This window comes from Carassius gibelio, chromosome B12, assembly GCF_023724105.1.
Source record: "Carassius gibelio isolate Cgi1373 ecotype wild population from Czech Republic chromosome B12, carGib1.2-hapl.c, whole genome shotgun sequence".
In the NCBI taxonomy this organism is placed as follows: Eukaryota; Metazoa; Chordata; class Actinopteri; order Cypriniformes; family Cyprinidae; genus Carassius; species Carassius gibelio.
In genome coordinates this window covers 21554364-21572592 of record NC_068407.1, presented here as the reverse complement: position 1 = coordinate 21572592, position 18229 = coordinate 21554364, and the positions used below count along the sequence as shown (strand labels likewise).

At 37.7% G+C, this 18229-nt stretch overlaps 1 protein-coding gene across 2 annotated transcripts; it reads left to right on the top strand.

Moving 5' to 3' along the window:
- The first annotated feature begins 826 nt into the window (after window positions 1-826).
- On the top strand, window positions 827-18229 carry LOC127968704 (WD repeat-containing protein 49). Of its 2 annotated transcripts, XM_052570045.1 has the most exons (21): window positions 827-993; window positions 1529-1601; window positions 3372-3591; window positions 3683-3829; window positions 3968-4090; window positions 4169-4340; window positions 4436-4482; window positions 4606-4743; window positions 5993-6181; window positions 7077-7268; window positions 7427-7672; window positions 7746-7910; window positions 10012-10161; window positions 10374-10558; window positions 10724-10863; window positions 11686-11834; window positions 12103-12320; window positions 15220-15356; window positions 16019-16107; window positions 16587-16724; window positions 17916-18229. In XM_052570045.1, the coding sequence occupies exons 1-21, from the start codon at window positions 936-938 to the stop codon at window positions 18051-18053; spliced, it is 3114 nt and encodes a 1037-aa protein (XP_052426005.1). In that variant the 5' UTR covers window positions 827-935; the 3' UTR covers window positions 18054-18229. The 2 variants fall into 2 exon arrangements, with proteins under 2 accessions (XP_052426005.1, XP_052426006.1); XM_052570046.1 differs by lacking the exons at window positions 16019-16107; window positions 16587-16724 and having other exon boundaries at window positions 17916-18058.

Below are 18229 nucleotides of genomic sequence, written 5' to 3'. Positions count from 1 at the left end.
CTTCTGTGGCTAAAAAAAAAAAGAATAAAAACAAATTGTAGTGCAGTGTTTCTCAACTAAGCCTCTTTCGTGCATTCAAATGAGCTAAAATAACAATTAACAATTATTTATTTATAATTTTCTAACTCGTTAAATATATGGCCACAGGAATTTTTGTAAATAACAAATATTTTTGGAAAATGGGGACCTTAAGCCACTTAGGGTAATTATAGTTAACTAATATTAAATCCATTTAAAAATGGATTTTTCTATCTATCTACCATTTTGAGAACAAAGCTATTTTTGTAACAAACTGAATACTGAAAAATGTTATTTTTGTTTGTAATTCAGGAAATTATTACATTACATTTTACTGTTTTTAATTTACTTGTTTTACATTGTAGGCTCATTTAGAACACAAAACATGTGTTTTTGCAGATGTAACTGTTTAGTTGATAATTTATTTATTCTCAGGCTATTTCTATATTTCTGTGTACCCACGTGGTATAGAAATCTGTGGAACCTTCGCCAACGTTTCAAATTGAATATCTATTATGTCAGTATCTTAATTAAAACGATGTCTCTTTGATTATTGACAGTAATAGTGCTCTTCTGAAGATTGCACAGGGTTAAGTTCTTCATTTAAATCAAATCAATATCTCCGAACGCGCCGTTTTTAATTTGAATGTGCGAGACTTCCGGCGTCATTCGCTTCCAGTTATTTTACCTGTACAAAAAGAGTCCGTTATGCTGCGTAACATAGCAAACTGTAATTTTAATATACATATTTTAAATGATCCTCATAATCATAATAAACACTGACAGGCGCTTTATCGTCAGAGGGATCTGAATGTGTCTCTATCGCCCTCTTCAGGACGGAGCGTCGTCACGGTATTTCTTTTACTGTATGAAACTGCGCTCATCAAACTCCACAAACTAACCGAGAGTAGTTTCAGATGAACCAAATAATGAAATCTGAGACTTATCTGACCAGAAGAGAGGAAACTAAGCAAGGTTTCATCCTTACTATTGTGTATTTGTCACACATGAAAGAGCTTTTACAGACTGTAGCTGTTACAGTTGTAACATTGTAACGGTAAACATTTGTTTGTTTTTCAAGTGTAACGTTAGCGCTCGGCTTCACGCGCTGGACGATGTTTCTTTAATAAATTACTGTTTCTGCTATAATACTGTCATACATTTACATTTGTACTACACATTGTAAATGGAAAGTGTTTTGTCTAACTTAGCAGTAACAAACAGTAAAGAAATAATTCTGGCCACAAATAGACTACATGAAAAACATTATACACATAAACGGTGTTTGTTTAGTTAATAAATGTGTTCAGTAGATGGGCCAAGGCTGCTCTTTAATTGTGTTGTTGTAGGACATTGTCTTGGTAACTAATGGATGATTAATCTAGAAAGCTGAGTATAACTGTCTCTTGTTGAGGAAAGATAAGAGACAGCAAACACACACCGAGGACAGGAAAAGACTAATCATTTAGTTTCCTGCTTTTCCTGCTCTAAACTGTGTATCTGTTATTAGATATGGACTCTCTGAAAGCACACAAGGATCCATGGAAGGTCTATAAGCAGGAAACCCCCAGCTCTATTCAATAGTAAGTGCAATCTGATTTAACACATCTTACAGCACAGCATTACTGCAAACACAGACATCTATACATGCAATCATATTTATTATAGTTATTATACATTTAACCTGATAATTCAAGTAAATCCTAAAGTAGCAGGAGTGCACAAAATATTGGCAATTTAATGGTAACTGATAAATATTCACTTTTAATGTTATTGTTATTGTTCAGAGGGAAATTAAGCTGATATATTAAAGCTGATAAATTATGGTTTACCTTGAATTAAAAAAAAGAAAGATGTATAATAAAAATGAAGTGCTCGGGACGCGTCTTTTAATAGTGAGAGTTTTGTTTAATTTAGATTCGAGATTCAAGATGTAGATTTATTGGACCAAATATATCAGTTATCGTCTTCCAACTATAAAGAATCTTTCGCTTAGTTTTTATATGCATCCCAATCAATTAGTATTTGAATGTAATGAACATATTGTCATCTTCTCGTGTGGTTTTTAAAGCTGTCCATCCGTGTCTTCTGTGATTAGGGCTGATGTTTAAATCAGGAACTTCTCCGGCTCATTTAGTTTAGTTGTCAGGTTACACAGGGCAACAACAGCGTGCTTTCATGATACATCACTGAAGCTGATTGGTTGAAGAATGTCATTGCTTTCACTGCACAGTGGAACGGATGGCATGTGTTGCCTATTAAGGAGCTATTCTTTACTCTTATTTCTTAATATTTTATAATCATGTTACATGTCAGAGGCAAATTATACATGGTTTAAACCAAACTGATTTTCACGACTGTGTGGTAAAATATATATATAAATATATATAATTGTATATATTATATTATTTTATAGTTATAATTTTCTGTGTTATTATTTGTTTCATTTTTCATTTTTATCCTTTGAACAATTTGTACATAGCTTTGTAACTCTAATCATTATTCTCTAATGCATTATGATTTATTGTTATTATATTTATGTCTATATTTTCATTGTCATTACAGAAAATACAGAAATGTACAATTTTGTTCATGTACAAATCTGTAAAAGTGTGGTCTATCAGCATAACAAACACCAGAATGAATATTGTTCTAAACTTAAAATAAAACTTAAGATAATGCTGTTTGATTTTCAAACAACGCATGGCTTTTAACATCAGCATGAAAATAAAGTGAAATTAAAATAAAGTTTTTTCATTTTATAACATTATAAGTTTATGTATTTCAGAACTTTAAAAGTGTGTTCCTTTCTCTCTCCTCCTCACAACTCTTGACACTCCTGAATGGGAAGCATTTCTTCCATTTTTGATGTTTACAAGTTTATTTGATTATTTGCATTTTTTATATTTTATAAAATAGTAAAAAATAAAGACATAAATAATAATAATAATAATGCACAATTATATGTCAGAAGATCCAACAGTGATAAGCACTTACATGTGTACACACAGTGAGAAAGTAACTGCAATTGCAGTTTGCTCCACATGAGGTCTCTGTGTGTCATTCGCTCCTTTAGTAATATGCATTGCTAAGAACTTCATCTGAACAACTTTAAAGATGATTTTCTCAATATTTAGATTGTTTTGCTCCCACAGATTCCAGATTTTCAAATAGTTGTATCTCAGACAGATATTGTCCTCCGAAAAACCACACATAAATGGAGAGATCATTTATTCAGCATTATTAATATGATGCATACATCTCAATGTCAAAAAATGTACACTTATGACTGGTTTTGTGCCCCAGGGTCACATATATGCATATGTTTATTTCTCTCGCTCCATTAAATGCAGTTTTGCCGGCCGGAGTGTGCGTCTGCTGGAGTCGCTGCAGTCGAGTCATCTGAGGGCCCTGATGGAGTCGTTCTTTAGACAGCGTTCAGTCAGATCCAAACCCAACAGAAGAGTCCCAGTCTCAGCTAACTCCATGAGTCTTGAGGATTTCTTCTCCTCTCTGAAAGAAGCGACAGGCCAGGACTACCAGAGAAGAGACGTGGAGGAGTTATTCAATGAGGCCGGTGCTCTTCCATCTGTGATTATTCACTTTAAACACTTCTCTGCTGGTCCTTTCTCGTTTTCTGACAGGTGTGTCTTCTTCTGTGCAGATGGACGTCTCGTGTGATGGTTGGGTAGGATGGCAAACGTTCCACAACTTCATTCTGCAGCATCTCAAGCATATGAAAGACTCGATGTGGGCCTGTAAACATGTCCCCATCTCACAGCCGGCAATACACCACTGTACCTACAACAAGGTGAGATTTCTGCATCACCTTTAACTTTGTCTGTATTAGTTATGTTTCCTATCTATCTGTATATTGATGTTGTTCATTAGTGTTTGAGGTTCATAGAATGTTTGTTCCGCACTAATTGTAAATCCCTCATTACTTCAGCAAGAGCCGATTGTGCGAGTCTTGGCTTTGAGTCAGTCTCCACCCATGCGTTACATCAGCGTCAGCAAGAGAGGGACTCTCATCGTGTGGAACAGACATCTGAACAGCATTAAGCCTCTGGAGGTGTCAGATTAACACTTAATTCTCAGAATGATATGTTTACAGTCATATCTTGTGTAAACCTCTCCCTCGTCCCTGCAGATGTGTGCCGGCCCCTTTAATAAAAGGCAGTATCGAAAGAGCTTCCAGGGCTGGACCACTGATGCTGTCTACTTGGGAAATGTTCACAAAATTGCTGTTGCGACCCTGAGCAGGGGCATCCACTTCTTTGACGTGACCACCACATGCAGTTTTGAGCAGGTTCACCTGTTCGGTATGACAACAAGCCTGTCAGATGTGCACTAGACGCTCGCTCTTCTGCTTCGTGTTGACCGTGTTGTGTTCCTCTCTCTCTGTGTGTGTTTCCAGGACTGAGTCATATTGCTACTGCTCTGTGTTATTGGTACGACACAGAGGTAGGCTGCTGACATTTCGTGCCCCGGTGTTGAACTTGAGTTTATTTTAAGCTTGCTGATTTTCCAAAGCTGGTTTGGTTTGGTTTTAGTTCACCGTGAGTCACGTTTGATCTGTGTGTCCAGGCTCCGGGAGAAAAGTGTGTGCTGATGTGGGGCGATGACAGAGGCTCTGTGAATTTGCTGTGGTTTCTTCAGCCTTTCAAGGGACTCTTTGAAATGCCTTTCACCAACCAGAGCGGCCCAGTCCAAATCTTCATGCCAGTGAGTGAATGCATTTCCACGTGAGGAGGAGTATTGTGCCAAGGCAACTTGGACAATGTGTACAATAAAATGAGCATATTTAAAGGGGTCATGACATGAATTGACTTTTTTTATTATTTGGTACTGTATTAATTGGGCTAAACGGGCAGTGATGTACAATCGGTGGGCGGGGCTAAACGGGCAGTGATGTACAATCGGTGGGCGGGGCTAAACGGGCAGTGATGAACAATCGGTGAGCGGGGCTAAACGGACAGTGATGTATAATCGGTGGGCGGGGCTAAAGGGCAGTGATGTACAATCGGTGGGCGGGGCTAAACGGGCAGTGATGTATAATCGGTAGGAGGGGCTAAAGGGCAGCAATGTAAAATCGGTGGGCGGGGCTAAACGGGCAGTGATGTATAATCGGTAGGCGGGGCTAAACGGGCAGTGATGTAAAATCGGTGGGCGGGGCTAAACGGGCAGCGATGTAAAATCGGTGGGCGGGGCTAAACGGGCAGTGATGTATAATCGGTAGGCGGGGCTAAACAGGCAGTGATGTATAATCGGTGGGCGGGGCTAAAGGGCAGCGATGTAAAGTCGGTGGGCGGGGCTAAACGGGCAGTGATGTATAATCGGTAGGTGGGGCTAAACGGGCAGTGATGTATAATTGGTAGGAGGGGCTAAACGGGCAGTGATGTATAATCGGTGGGCGGGGCTAAAGGGCAGCAATGTAAAATCGGTGGGCGGGGCTAAACGGGCAGTGATGTATAATCGGTAGGCGGGGCTAAACGGGCAGTGATGTATAATCGGTAGGAGGGGCTAAAGGGCAGCGATGTAAAATCGGTGGGCGGGGCTAAACGGGCAGTGATGTATAATCGGTAGGCGGAGCTAAACGGGCAGTGATGTATAATCGGTAGGAGGGGCTAAAGGGCAGCAATGTATAATCGCTGGGCGGGGCTAAACGGCAGTGATAAAGAATATGTGGGTGGGGCTAAGCAGTCAGTGACTTAGAAGCAGGTGTTGATGTTCTTTGGTGGAGGCGGGGCCTATCCACACCATTACATCATATAATCATACATTCCACAAGATGTCGTTTTGGCAGATTGCATTCAATAAGCTGTTTTTAGACTAATGACAAAGTTTCTACTGTACAATGACCCTTATATGTCAAAAGATCAAGGGAATTTTGGTTTCTCAGTCCATGACCCTTTTAAATGCATTTGATATACATCTAAAATTGTGTATTGTAAAAATGATTTCATGATTACAGGATATACATGCACACAGCGCACTGGTCTCCTATCAGCACATCCCAAAAATCCACAATGAGCCGATCAACAGAATCCTGTATGAGCCGCATGATGAGCTCATTATTACTTCATCAGAAAGTCCAGCCAGCTCTGTGGTCATCATTGATGTCAGTCAGAAGAGAGAGGAATACATCTGGAGAATAGAAAAGGTGATTATACACTATATAATAGCTTATTCTCTGTGTACTATATTGTTGTGAGCCAGGTTTACAGTATAGGATATTGTAGCAACATATATACTGTACATAATGTGCACATGATCAATGCCAGACTTTGAAGGCATGTTGTTTTCTAGGGTAAAAGGACAGTCACAGAGAACTGAAGTCTAAAACACACTCATGATTCAGAGAGGTTGGTGTTGTGGTTTTTAAAGGGAGTGTCCAGACCCAAATAAAAAGTCTTCATTTAGTTGTTTTGACGGATTTATTAGAACAGACTATTCTCCAACATTTTCCATTCTGTTATATTCAAAGAAGTAATAAGCCGCCCCCACATTAGTCACAAATTTAATTGCTTGAGAAAAAAACCCAACAGAGTCTAGATATTGTGTAAAACAAGACTAAATGTGTCCCTGCAGCACAGAAGCAGTCATCAGTGTCACAGACGAAGATCTGTAGAAATACACAACAATACACTGTAAGAGTCACAATTATAGATCTCTCTTTAATACCAAAAACCATTAGGATATTAAGTAAAGATCATGTTCCATGAAGATATTTAGTAAATTTCCTATAGTAAATATATGAAAACTTCATTTTAGATTAGTAATATGCATTGCTAAGAACTTCATCTGAACAACTTTAAAGATGATTTTCTCAATATTTAGATTTTTTTGCTCGCTCAGATTCCAGATTTTCAAATACTCGTATCTCAGACAGTATTGTCCTCCTAACAAACCACACATCAGTGGAGAGATCATTTATTCAGCTTCAGATGATGCATACATCTCAATTTTAAAAAAATAATGACAAACAGCAACACGAAAATAAGGACACAACATCTGAAACCCCGTGACCATGTCTTCATGTCCTTCTGCTCCTGCAGGGAGTCAGGTGTTTTGACTTCAGCTTCTCTCTGGGGCTGCTGGTGACCGCTGGAGTGGGTTCTGCGGTCAGACTGTGGAACCGTTATGTGACCTCTCGCCCGACTGCGGTTCTGCGCAGTCATCAGACCACTGTGCTGGATGTGGTTATTCACCAAACACTGGGCAAGATCTTCAGCTACTCCAAGGACGCGGTTAGTGTTCCTCCTAACAGATGTCAGAGTGCAGAACAGAGAGAGAGGAATATATTATAAAAAACCTGCGGTCGGATTTCACAAGAAACAAAAGAAATGATTATAAGTCAAAGATAGTTCATTGAAATGCTCTGGTTTCTCTCTGTATCACCTTTCAGGTGCTGAAAATATGGGATATTCCTTCTCAGCACTGCTTAAAGACGATTCCCCTGCAGTTCCCTAATATCCAGCTAGGCTTCGCTCCGGAGCATGGCAGCGTTCCTCTGCTCCTCAGCCTGACTCCAGATCCTGTGCTCCTGGTGACCTGCAGAGAGTTTCTGGCCACACTACATCTGCACAAGAGCCAATCCAACAGCAGGTCTGGGATTTACACCTATGCCCTCTATAATCCCCATCTTCAGCAGGTTGGTGTTTGAGTTTGTCTGATTGATGGTTTGTGGACAGAACATTATATGTTAATGTTGTAATGTGGTCTAGGTGATCACAGCCTGCGCTGACTCCACACTGACGGTGTGGGATGTGAAGACAGGCATCAAGACGATGGAGATAAGGAACGCTCACGGTAAGGAGGAGGTCTCCTGTATGGCACTAGATGTACATCAGCGCAGACTGATCTCTGCAGCCACCAATGGCACTATCAAGGCAAGTGTCACGAGCAGGACACATCAATAATAGCACAGTCCCTTTCTTTGAAACACCTCTCAGACAGCTGTTTCAGACATGCAATACAGCTCATATCTCTTTGAAGGGGAAAGGATTTAATTATCCAAATGTGTTCATTAAGCTTACAATTAAGTTTCATATTTGAGATCACCAATGAAAACTGACTGTGTCTTAAATTCTTGGTGGAACTCAATCCGAGCAGCCAACTTCAAGAAATGGCTAAAAACACATATCTTACATCTTCTTTTGATCCTCTAACTCTAGCACTCTCTATTCTAACTCTATTTTTTTATTTTATCAGGTTTTTTTTTCTATTAAAAAATAAACAATGCACCCTGTAACACTTGTGCTCTATTCTATATCTAGTTTTTCTTTAAATAAGAGCCTCTAAAACTAGCGTTTCCTTATTTTTTTCCTATTCTATTTACTTGTTTTCTTTTTATTTACTATATAAGAAAAACCTTGCAATGTGTACTGCATTAAGCTAACTGAGACTTGTCACAGCAATTATACTGTATATTGTTGCTCTTTTGTAGGTTTTAAATGCTTCTTTTGTCCTCATTTCTAAGTTGCTTTGGATAAAATTTTCTGCTACATTTCTAAATGTAAATGTAATGTAGTTTTTCTGGCTTGGATTTGCCAAAGTGGGGTTTATGCATCCTTGACAGACATTTGGGGATTTAGTTTGAACCTACACTTATTAACAAGTAACAGTATATTGCATTACTGTATTGTATATGGCAATTTGCACTGCACCGACAGATGAAGCCAAACAGCAACAGACATGTTTATCTGGTTTCATGGGACCAGTGTTTTACTCTTGGTAGTCAGTTCTCTTTTTTTCTCAGACATTTAACATGTTAAATTGTCTTTTTTGGGGGGTGCCAGTTAGGGATGCACGATATATCTGCCACCATATCAGTATCGGCCAAATCGGTATCGGCCAATAAATGCTACATTTTTCTGTTATCAGTATCGGCCCGATAAATAATGCATTATTTCCTTCAGAAACACTTGACTTGAGATGACTTGTTTGCATTATTTATGCATTATTTTAGTCTTTTTATGATGAAATTTTTTGAGAGAGTAAAACTATTTTTAAGATGCCCACTAGGCTGCTTATGTTGAAGTGTTTAGGATGTGGCTTTTAACTATAAGACCTTTTTTGTAGTCAGGCTAAAAATTATATATATAGATATAGATTTATCAACCAAAATATCAGTTATCGACTTTAAAATAAATAAAAATGTATCGGTTATCGGTAGACAAAATGTTCATATTGATGCACCCCTGGTTTATCTGAAAAGTGACTGACATGCTGTAATCTGTTGACCGTTTGCACCTGTCAGTGTGGTGTAACTTTGTCTTAATATGTTTGTATTAAAAATGTGGATTTTAAAAATCTGAACGTGTTTTATTGATTTTAAACTCATGACAGATGATAACTATGTTTATATGTATTAATATAGTTGATGTGTGTAACCAAAGCAGCACACAAGCGTGGAATACAACAAGCGATTTTTCATAAAGATTCAAATTAACACCAGATTTGTATTATTATTATTTTTCTGTTGGAAGCAGCTAGGTCATCAAGGAAGGCATTGTTATTATTATGTTGAAAACAGTTGAGTAGAATTTTTCAGGTTTCTTTGATGAATAGAAAGATCAGATGAACAGAATTTATCTGAAATAGAAATGTTATAAATGTCTTTATTTTCTTTATTTGATCAATTGAATGTATCATTGCTAAATAAAGCGGAGCATCACAGAAATAAATTAGAGTTTAACAATATATTATAATAGAAAGCCATTACTTTGAAGGGGTCATATGATGCAATTTACATTTTTCTTTTCTCTTTGGAGTGTTAGTCTAAAGTGTCAAATCCAAAGAGAAATTCTTTATGAAAGTTAAGGCTCATCCACCAGGCTCAAGCCAAATAAACACATTTCAATACACCAAATAATGCTTTTTTTAGCGTTATTATATGACCCCTTTAATAAGTAAAAACATTTCACAATATTATTGCTTATGCTTTTACAAACAAAGTTTCTAAGTATGTTCTGCGTTCTCTTGCTATAGGTGTGGAACTTACTGAATGGCCTCAATCTTCACAAACTAGAAACCGTCTCCAATTCAGAGGTCACCGGGGTCATCTGTCACCATGACAACCAGCTTCTAGCCACAGGCTGGAGTCGACTGATCGCTCAGTATAGCATTGCATTTTCAGAAGTAAGGGCCAGTTTTTAATGGCTACTTAAAAGCAAATGCATGCTTTTAGCCAGAATGCATGCATAAAGTGCATTTTTTTCTCATTCTGTTCAGCTCTGCGTGTGCTTTTGTGGTCATACCTTGATATGTCTATGATAAAAAAAAATGTGTTTTAATGGTGGTCTGACACAGCAGAATTGGAGATGTTTACTGAAGTGTATCTGTGAGTACAGGACATCTATATAAATGCAGACCTGTCCTGGAACTCTGGTCATCAGCACAGTGAGGATATCCTGGCCATGGATCACTGTCCGGGTCTGGGTCTTCTGGCTACTGGGAGTTATGATGGAGAGATCATTATATGGAGCCTGGCTCTGCAGAAACCCATCACTCGACTGCAGACACACAAGCTACTGAAGTCCGTATGAAATCAGACTGCAAACCATTGCATTTTACTTAATCCTAAGAAAACACGCTTGTTTTGTTTTTATGATGTTCATTTAACAGTCTTTGGATTGTGAATCAGCAGTTTCCTGCAGACCCTCAGCAGTAAGAGGGAAATAATGTGCTTGTTTGTGTGTAGAGCTCATCTGCCTGTTCATAGACTGCTGTTCCTGCAAAGACGAGCCGAGCAGAGTCACCTGAGGAGCGGCGCGGTGCTGCTCAGCTCACAGAAGGGATCTGTCTGCTGCTGGAGCATCTCCGGGCCCACACACAACCACGGTTCACACAATCACAAACACTTTAACATACACCTTTAAACTGAGCACTGACTTAAACCGCACTTCACTTCAGAAACCATAATACATACTGTAAGCTGGAGAAAATATCTGGAATAATTAAGATTTTTAAAGAAGTCTGCTCACCAAGGATGCATTTATTTTATCAAAAAGACAGTAACAACTAATATTGTGAGATATTATTACGATTTAAAATAACTATTTTCTATTTTTGATATATTTTAAAGTTTATATTGGAATTATTTAGATGTGTAGGGCAATACACTTTCTGTTTAGAATATTTTAACATTTTATTTATTCATGTGATAATATGGTGATTTGCTGTTTCATTTTATTTTTATTTTTATATATGATTAATATTATTAAAAAAAATTAGTGTATATATTTATTTTTTTATGCACTAGCATCAAAAAGTTTTGGATCAATAACTTAAAAAATAAATTAATACTTTTATTCAGCAAGGAAGCATTAAATTGATCAAAATTGACAGACATTTATAATGCTACAAAACAAAAAATGTAGTTGAAATAAAGCTGTTCTTTTGAATTTTCTATTCATCAAAAAATGTATAACTGTTTCCACAAAATTATGAAGCAGCACAACTGTTTTGAACAGTGATAATAATAAAAAGAGCAAATTAGCATGTTTAAGGAGTAACGAAGCTTAAAAAGTTAGCATTGCTTCAGGAATAAATTCCATTTTACAATATACATACACATAAAACACTTCTTTGAATCTGTAATAACATAACATTTTACTGTATTTCTGATCAAATATTTGAAGCTTTATTTAATTCGTGATGTAGGACAGTTCTATGCACCTGATGGAGCTGACGAGTGTGTGATGGGTTTAAGCACAGACCACGAAAACAGTCTGCTTGTGACCGGAGACACAGCCGGATTCATTAAGGTCTGGGACATCTCACACTACGCTTTATCTGCTGCAGATTCACAGGTATGGACATTAATGAGCATGTTTACATCCACACCTCAGCTTATTCAAATATCCAGCTTCCCTGTTTCCCCCATTTCATACTATAAGTCAAGTTTAAAAGAAGTATACTAATAGCACACTTGAACACACTTATTTTTCATAAGGGTATACAGCGTTTACTCCAATAAAAGAAAACATGACCAGATGCATTTTCAGCTCATTAATCATAACCAGTTTAAGGATATGTCTGAAGGAGTCTCAGCTGTGAGCTGATGAGTGTTTGTCTCAGTCTGCAGAAAGTCGTCCCTCCCTGCTGCAGTGTTGGAGGGGTCATGAGAGGGCGATAGTGAGCAGCGAGCTGCTGGTGTACGAGTCTCAGCTCTTGGTTCTGAGCGTCTCGGTGGACCGCAGGGCCTGTCTCTGGACCCCTCAGGGAAGTTGTGTGGGCTGGTTTGGACAGGAACAGCAGTGGGATCTGAGCAACCCGGACACTTACCAAACCTACAGGTATAACTGTGCATACGACTCAGAGCAAGATCTTCTCTTCTCTTTAACTCTCTTGTGAAGGAGACACTTGACCCCAGGTGTTCAGAGGCTGACCTTTGACCTGGCTACCATCTGTCTGCGCAAGTTTCCAAAGACAGACTTCCAAAGATAATTGACCAATTGATTCTTAAAAGGGTCAGGTGACCTGTTTCCACAATGCCAAATACTAAAATATCTGCAACAATTACAACACATCCAGGCCAACTACCTATTTCTTTACAGATTTATGTATTTTCCGACAAAAAAAGCAAGATATTCGTGAATTGCATTAAAAGCACCCCACTCATGCATTTCAAAAATGAAACACGAACCATCTTTAGAAATTTGTAAAAAGAGTCATTTATTATTCTGTTTTCAACAAAATAAATGTAATTTGAAATAGGTTTGAAAATACGTTTTTATATATAGCTGCACATAGCTACATAGCATAGACAGCTTTATACCTATACATATCCATGCATATTCTTAAATATCAATCATCATATACCTGCATACCTAAAAAGATATGCGCTAACCCCCCCCCATTGAAAAAGAACAACAAAGCCAACTCGGTGAGGTTAATCATTCTAATAGCCATTAATGTTTACTTAGTTGAGGATGTCTTTAAATTCTTAATAATTCAACCACTTTTCCCAGTCCCTTTTAAAAGCACCTTTCTTTGTTCTTAAAACATATGTAAGTTCTTCCATAACCATGATTTCTTCAATAATTCCAAACCATTGTTTACTCTTCAAAGTAGGATCTTTGAGCCAATTCCTAGTTATAGTTTTTTTGCAAGCTGCAAGAAGGATCTTACATAAATGTTGCTCACTTTTAGGGACTATGCCTTTAATATTTCCCATAAGTAGAAACATAGAGGTTCTGGGTATTTTAAATCCAAACACTTCCGACATAACTACCTGCACATTGTCCCAAAAAGACTGAATTTTCTCACAGCTCCAGAAAATATGTGTGTGATCCGCTTCTGATTGTCCACACTGCCTCCAGCAAGCTTGCTGTTCAGAGACGTGTTTGTTTCTGATCTTAGGTGTTATAAAGAAGCGGAGAAGGCACTTCCAGAAAAACTCCCTCCATATTTGTGAACTGGTAGTAGTTTGGTGTATTGACCACAAGTCATACCAATCCGTTTCTGGTATTTCAATCTTTAGTTCTTTATCCCATTTCAATTTTATAAATAATGTAGAGGAGGGACCACTACACATCAACACTTCATACAAAAAAGAAATTATTCTGATTCTCATCATCGTTTTAGTAAGGGGGTGGATATCATTTACTCTAACTTTCCTTTTTTTGTTGTAGTAATCCCTTAACTGGAAGTATCTAAATAAGTCCTGATTTCTTAATCCGAAGTTTTCCTTTAAGTCCTGGAAACTTCTAATTTCACCCTCTGCAATTACACAGCACAATGCTGTTATTCCCCTATCCCTCCACTGTTGAAATATTGAGTCATCCCTTCCTGACTTATATTCCTCATCATGAGTAATCCACCTAAGTATTCCAATTTCTTTCTCCAATTTGAATTGTTTAACAATAGAATGCCATATCTTCAATGAGAATGTTGTTATTGGGTCTAGTTTATCTTTAATATATCGAAGGATTTTACTCTCCCCTATAAGTGACTGAACTTGAAGGTCTTGTATATGTGTTTCTATGTCTTTCCACTTGGCTATGTAATTCTTAAATACTATTTAAGTGAAATTGGTTTAGAAATAAGTTTATCTATTAATCAATCAAATATGTTTTAACAGTTTTATGCTTTAACAGATCATGGGTCAGATATATCTGAGATTGAAGCCTCTGGCAGAACGTGTTGAAACGTAGAAAAGTCCCTCATTTGGTGATTATTTCTGGAGATAGAGTAGACCTCAGTCTGTTAGACGTGCTTTGGGCTTAATCCATCACAAATACTTACAAGACTCTGTCTTAAAGAGACACACACAGACAAAACAAAAGTTCTGTCATTATCGGTTTACCACCACGGATCAAATTTGACATTATTATATAAAAAATACTGAAACCAGTGCTGTCCTCTTGATATGGCAGGTTTTTCTGCTAATAATAACTTATTTCACTTTATTCTTCTGACATTAGAAGACATTGGAGTCATTTTTATTTCATTTAAGGAGACTGTATGTTGTTCCTACAGCACAAACCCATAAAACCCTCCCAAAACGAATGGTATCTCTCAGATTATTTTACTTAATTAAATGAGCTTACTTATTAGCAAAGCAAGTTTAAAATACCCAAGGCAGGGTTATTTGATAGAGTATATATTGAAATGAGTTGATATGGTAGATATGCTTACGGACTGAAAATTTGCTCATGTACTAATGAGTGGACTCTTATTTTGAAATGTCTATGCTTTACTATTTTTAGCTGCACATTAAAACAGATGAGATAAAACTGTTCTACAACATATGATATAAAAACCATATGTCACAATTCATCAGCAGCAGATCATAATCAATCACTTTGATATAAATGTGTGCTATTCACTGATTCGCTGAAAGATCATTCCCAGTTTTATACTTTGAACACGCAGAGCTCACATTTATTTAGTTAAACACTACTTCTGAAGTTTAGGGGTCACATTAGTCCATATCAAGATTACTGTTTTCTTCCATTCCCAAATTTATGATTTCTCAAAATGATCATTAAAACTTTTGTTATATGACTTTTTATGATCTTAAAGTTGATGAAGCTCACTTTTAGGACTGTGTTTGTAGCCTTTGCTGTATGTGTGTTTGTGTCACTGAGATCCGTGTGATAGCATCATGTGACCGCGTGTCATCACATACATGTGCTCACTGACCTCATCCATCACTGATGTCTTCTGATGATACATTAATGTCCCCCACAGAGAAGCTACCAGTCCAATCAAAGAGGAGGAGGAGGAGGACAGCCAATCACGTGTCGGCGCTGGGAGTTTCATCTGCTGGGGTGAAAGTTCAGAGGTCACTGGGACATGCCTTAGTGCGGGTGATAGTCAACCAACAGGTGAACTGAAACTCTCTTTACCACACACACACACACACACACACACGCACACACATGGGCGCACGCACACACACACACACACACACACACACACAAACACACACACACACACACACACACACACACACACACATGGGCACAAGCACGCACACACACACACACACACACACATACACACTTGTGGGCACGCATACACACACACACACACACACACACACACACATGGGTGCATGCACACACACACACACACACACACACACGCACGCATGCACGCAAACACACCCACACACACACACACACACACATAATTTAACAGCTCTACTATTACTATATGAAAATAATATAAATAAAACCTAACTGAAATAAAAAATAACTTAAACCTAAACAGTAATATTTATAATAATTAAAAACGAACACAAATGACAAAAGCACATAACAAAATTACTACAATCTTAACTAAAATTTAAATTAAAGTATAAAATTCAAAATTATCATAAAACTTAAATATTACATAACTAATACTAAAATAACACACTGGATCAGAAAGATGTCACATTACAGAAGTTCAATGCATTCAATTGTCAAATGTTGTCTTTAAACTTTTATTCCGGATTAGATCAGATTTATTTATGTGTAACATCTAACGTCTATTTCTGCTCTAGACCTGCAGAGAAGCGTTCTGACTCTACAGACCCCAGACCCTGACCTCAGGAGCTCTTTAGGGAGAGTCACACTGCCCAAATACAGTGAGGTCAGTCAGTTGAGTTCATGTGTGTCCTGCAGCACAGAAGCAGTCACCAGTATCTCAGGGATATCTGGAGAAATAGATACAATACACTGTATGAGTCACAATTATACATTTCCCTTTTATACCAAAAAACATTAGGATATTAAGTAAAGATCATGTTCCATGAAGATAATTAGTCAATGTCCTACTTTATCTTAATGTTTCATTATTAACATGCATTGCTAACAACTTCATCTGAACAACTTTAAAGATGATTTTCTCAATATTTAGATTTTTTTTGCTCCCTCAGATTCCAGATTTATAATAGTTGTATCTCAGACAGATATTGTCCTCCGAACAAACCACACATCACTGGAAAGATCATTTATTGATCTCTTATGACTGGTTGTGTGGTCCAGGGTCTCGTATGCTAACACTACAGTACTTACTGTCTGTAAAGGATTTCTCTACACAGTGTGGTCTTACTTCAGCGTGTGTCTCAGGTTCTGTCTGGAGATCATGTGTTTAGGGATCTGGAGATTCAGATGAGTGCGAGGCAACGCAGGCCACGGGAAACTGTCCGAGAGAAGCTCTGTCGCTTCGGGAACGAGTTCATGCCGCTTCAGGCTCTGGAGCTGCCGGTCAGTCAGTCTCTCCTCATGTGTTAACATCACTGATGGTCAGGATACAGGGGACAGCTGGTGTGACAAAGCCCATACTTATTAATGAAGTTATGCACAAACACTGTGACATTATCTTTTATTGTTGTGAATAAATAAATGGTCTATGAATTTTGGTTCCCAACCAGGAACACAGAACAAGATTAAAAGCCACTTATCTCTAAGACCAAATGAGATGAATTGATACATAAATGTGTTTAAAACTAATCTAAAAATTAAATAAAAGAGAACGATTTAAACAAATAAACATAATTAAAATTTAAATAATACATTTTAAATAGTTAAAAATAATTACATTTAAAGTTGTTGCTAAAGTCAAACGATACAACCACCTGTCATTATGACATACACACATATATATATACTTATACACACACAGACACATATACTGTACACACACATACACACATATACATATATATATATATATATATATATATATATATATATATATATAAATTCCTACTGAAGATGCTTTTATTTTACAAAGTGTTGGGGAAAAGTTGACCATGATGAGAAGTGGTGACACACACAGACCTGTGGCTACATGACACTGGGCACAGATTGAAAGGTTTGCAAAACCAGTGGAGGAGAAAAACAAAGACACCACCCAATGTATTATGTGTTATGAGAGCAGCAGCAGAGTTTGGTGTTCAGTGTTTGTTGCCATGAACGCCTCAACACACTGAAGTTTGCTTGGCCAAGGGAATGAGGATGAGAAGACTCAAATGGGTTTTCTCTGTAAATTGTTGAAGTGAACGCCTGGCTGGAAATGAAATGAGAAATGCATGATGGAGAACGGTGAGATTATGGTGAAAGAGTGCCAGGATGGGATATTGGCTGTAACGGCACGTTTATGGGAGCGAGACATGGTTATGGATACCACATCACACAAATCAGACAGCATTTCAAATCCTCACCTAATTTAAGCAAGAAGCAGTTATCAGTAGCTATGTTGCCATTCAAAGATGTGATTTTATGCAAAATTTTATGCATCTTTGCTTTTCCATCCAGCATTTCTGAATGCATTATTCCAAAAATGTGCATAAAGATAGGTGGATGGAAACATAGCTGGTATTTTATTAGAAAGTTGACCACACTCATGAGAACTGTGACTGTAATTAGAGATGAAATAAGTCTAACTCTTTCCAGGAGATCAGTGAGCTGAAAGATGTCCCTTTGAAGCCTTGGAGATTGAAGATCCGTCAGATTTCCTCCAGAAGAGCAGAGACAAGCTCTCGCACGCTCTCGTCTGAAGCTCCTCTGCTCTGTGAAACTCTGGAGGACTAGACAGCCATACGATGGAGGACACAGCCCGGTGACTGAACACTGATTTACACTGTTTTACACCCAAATTCACCTCCTCTGCCTTATCAGCTTAATAGAGATTGCTTTTGTGCCATCACTGTTAAGTCACATCAATTGTTGTATGCAATATGTATTATTTATTATAATATAGAGGATAA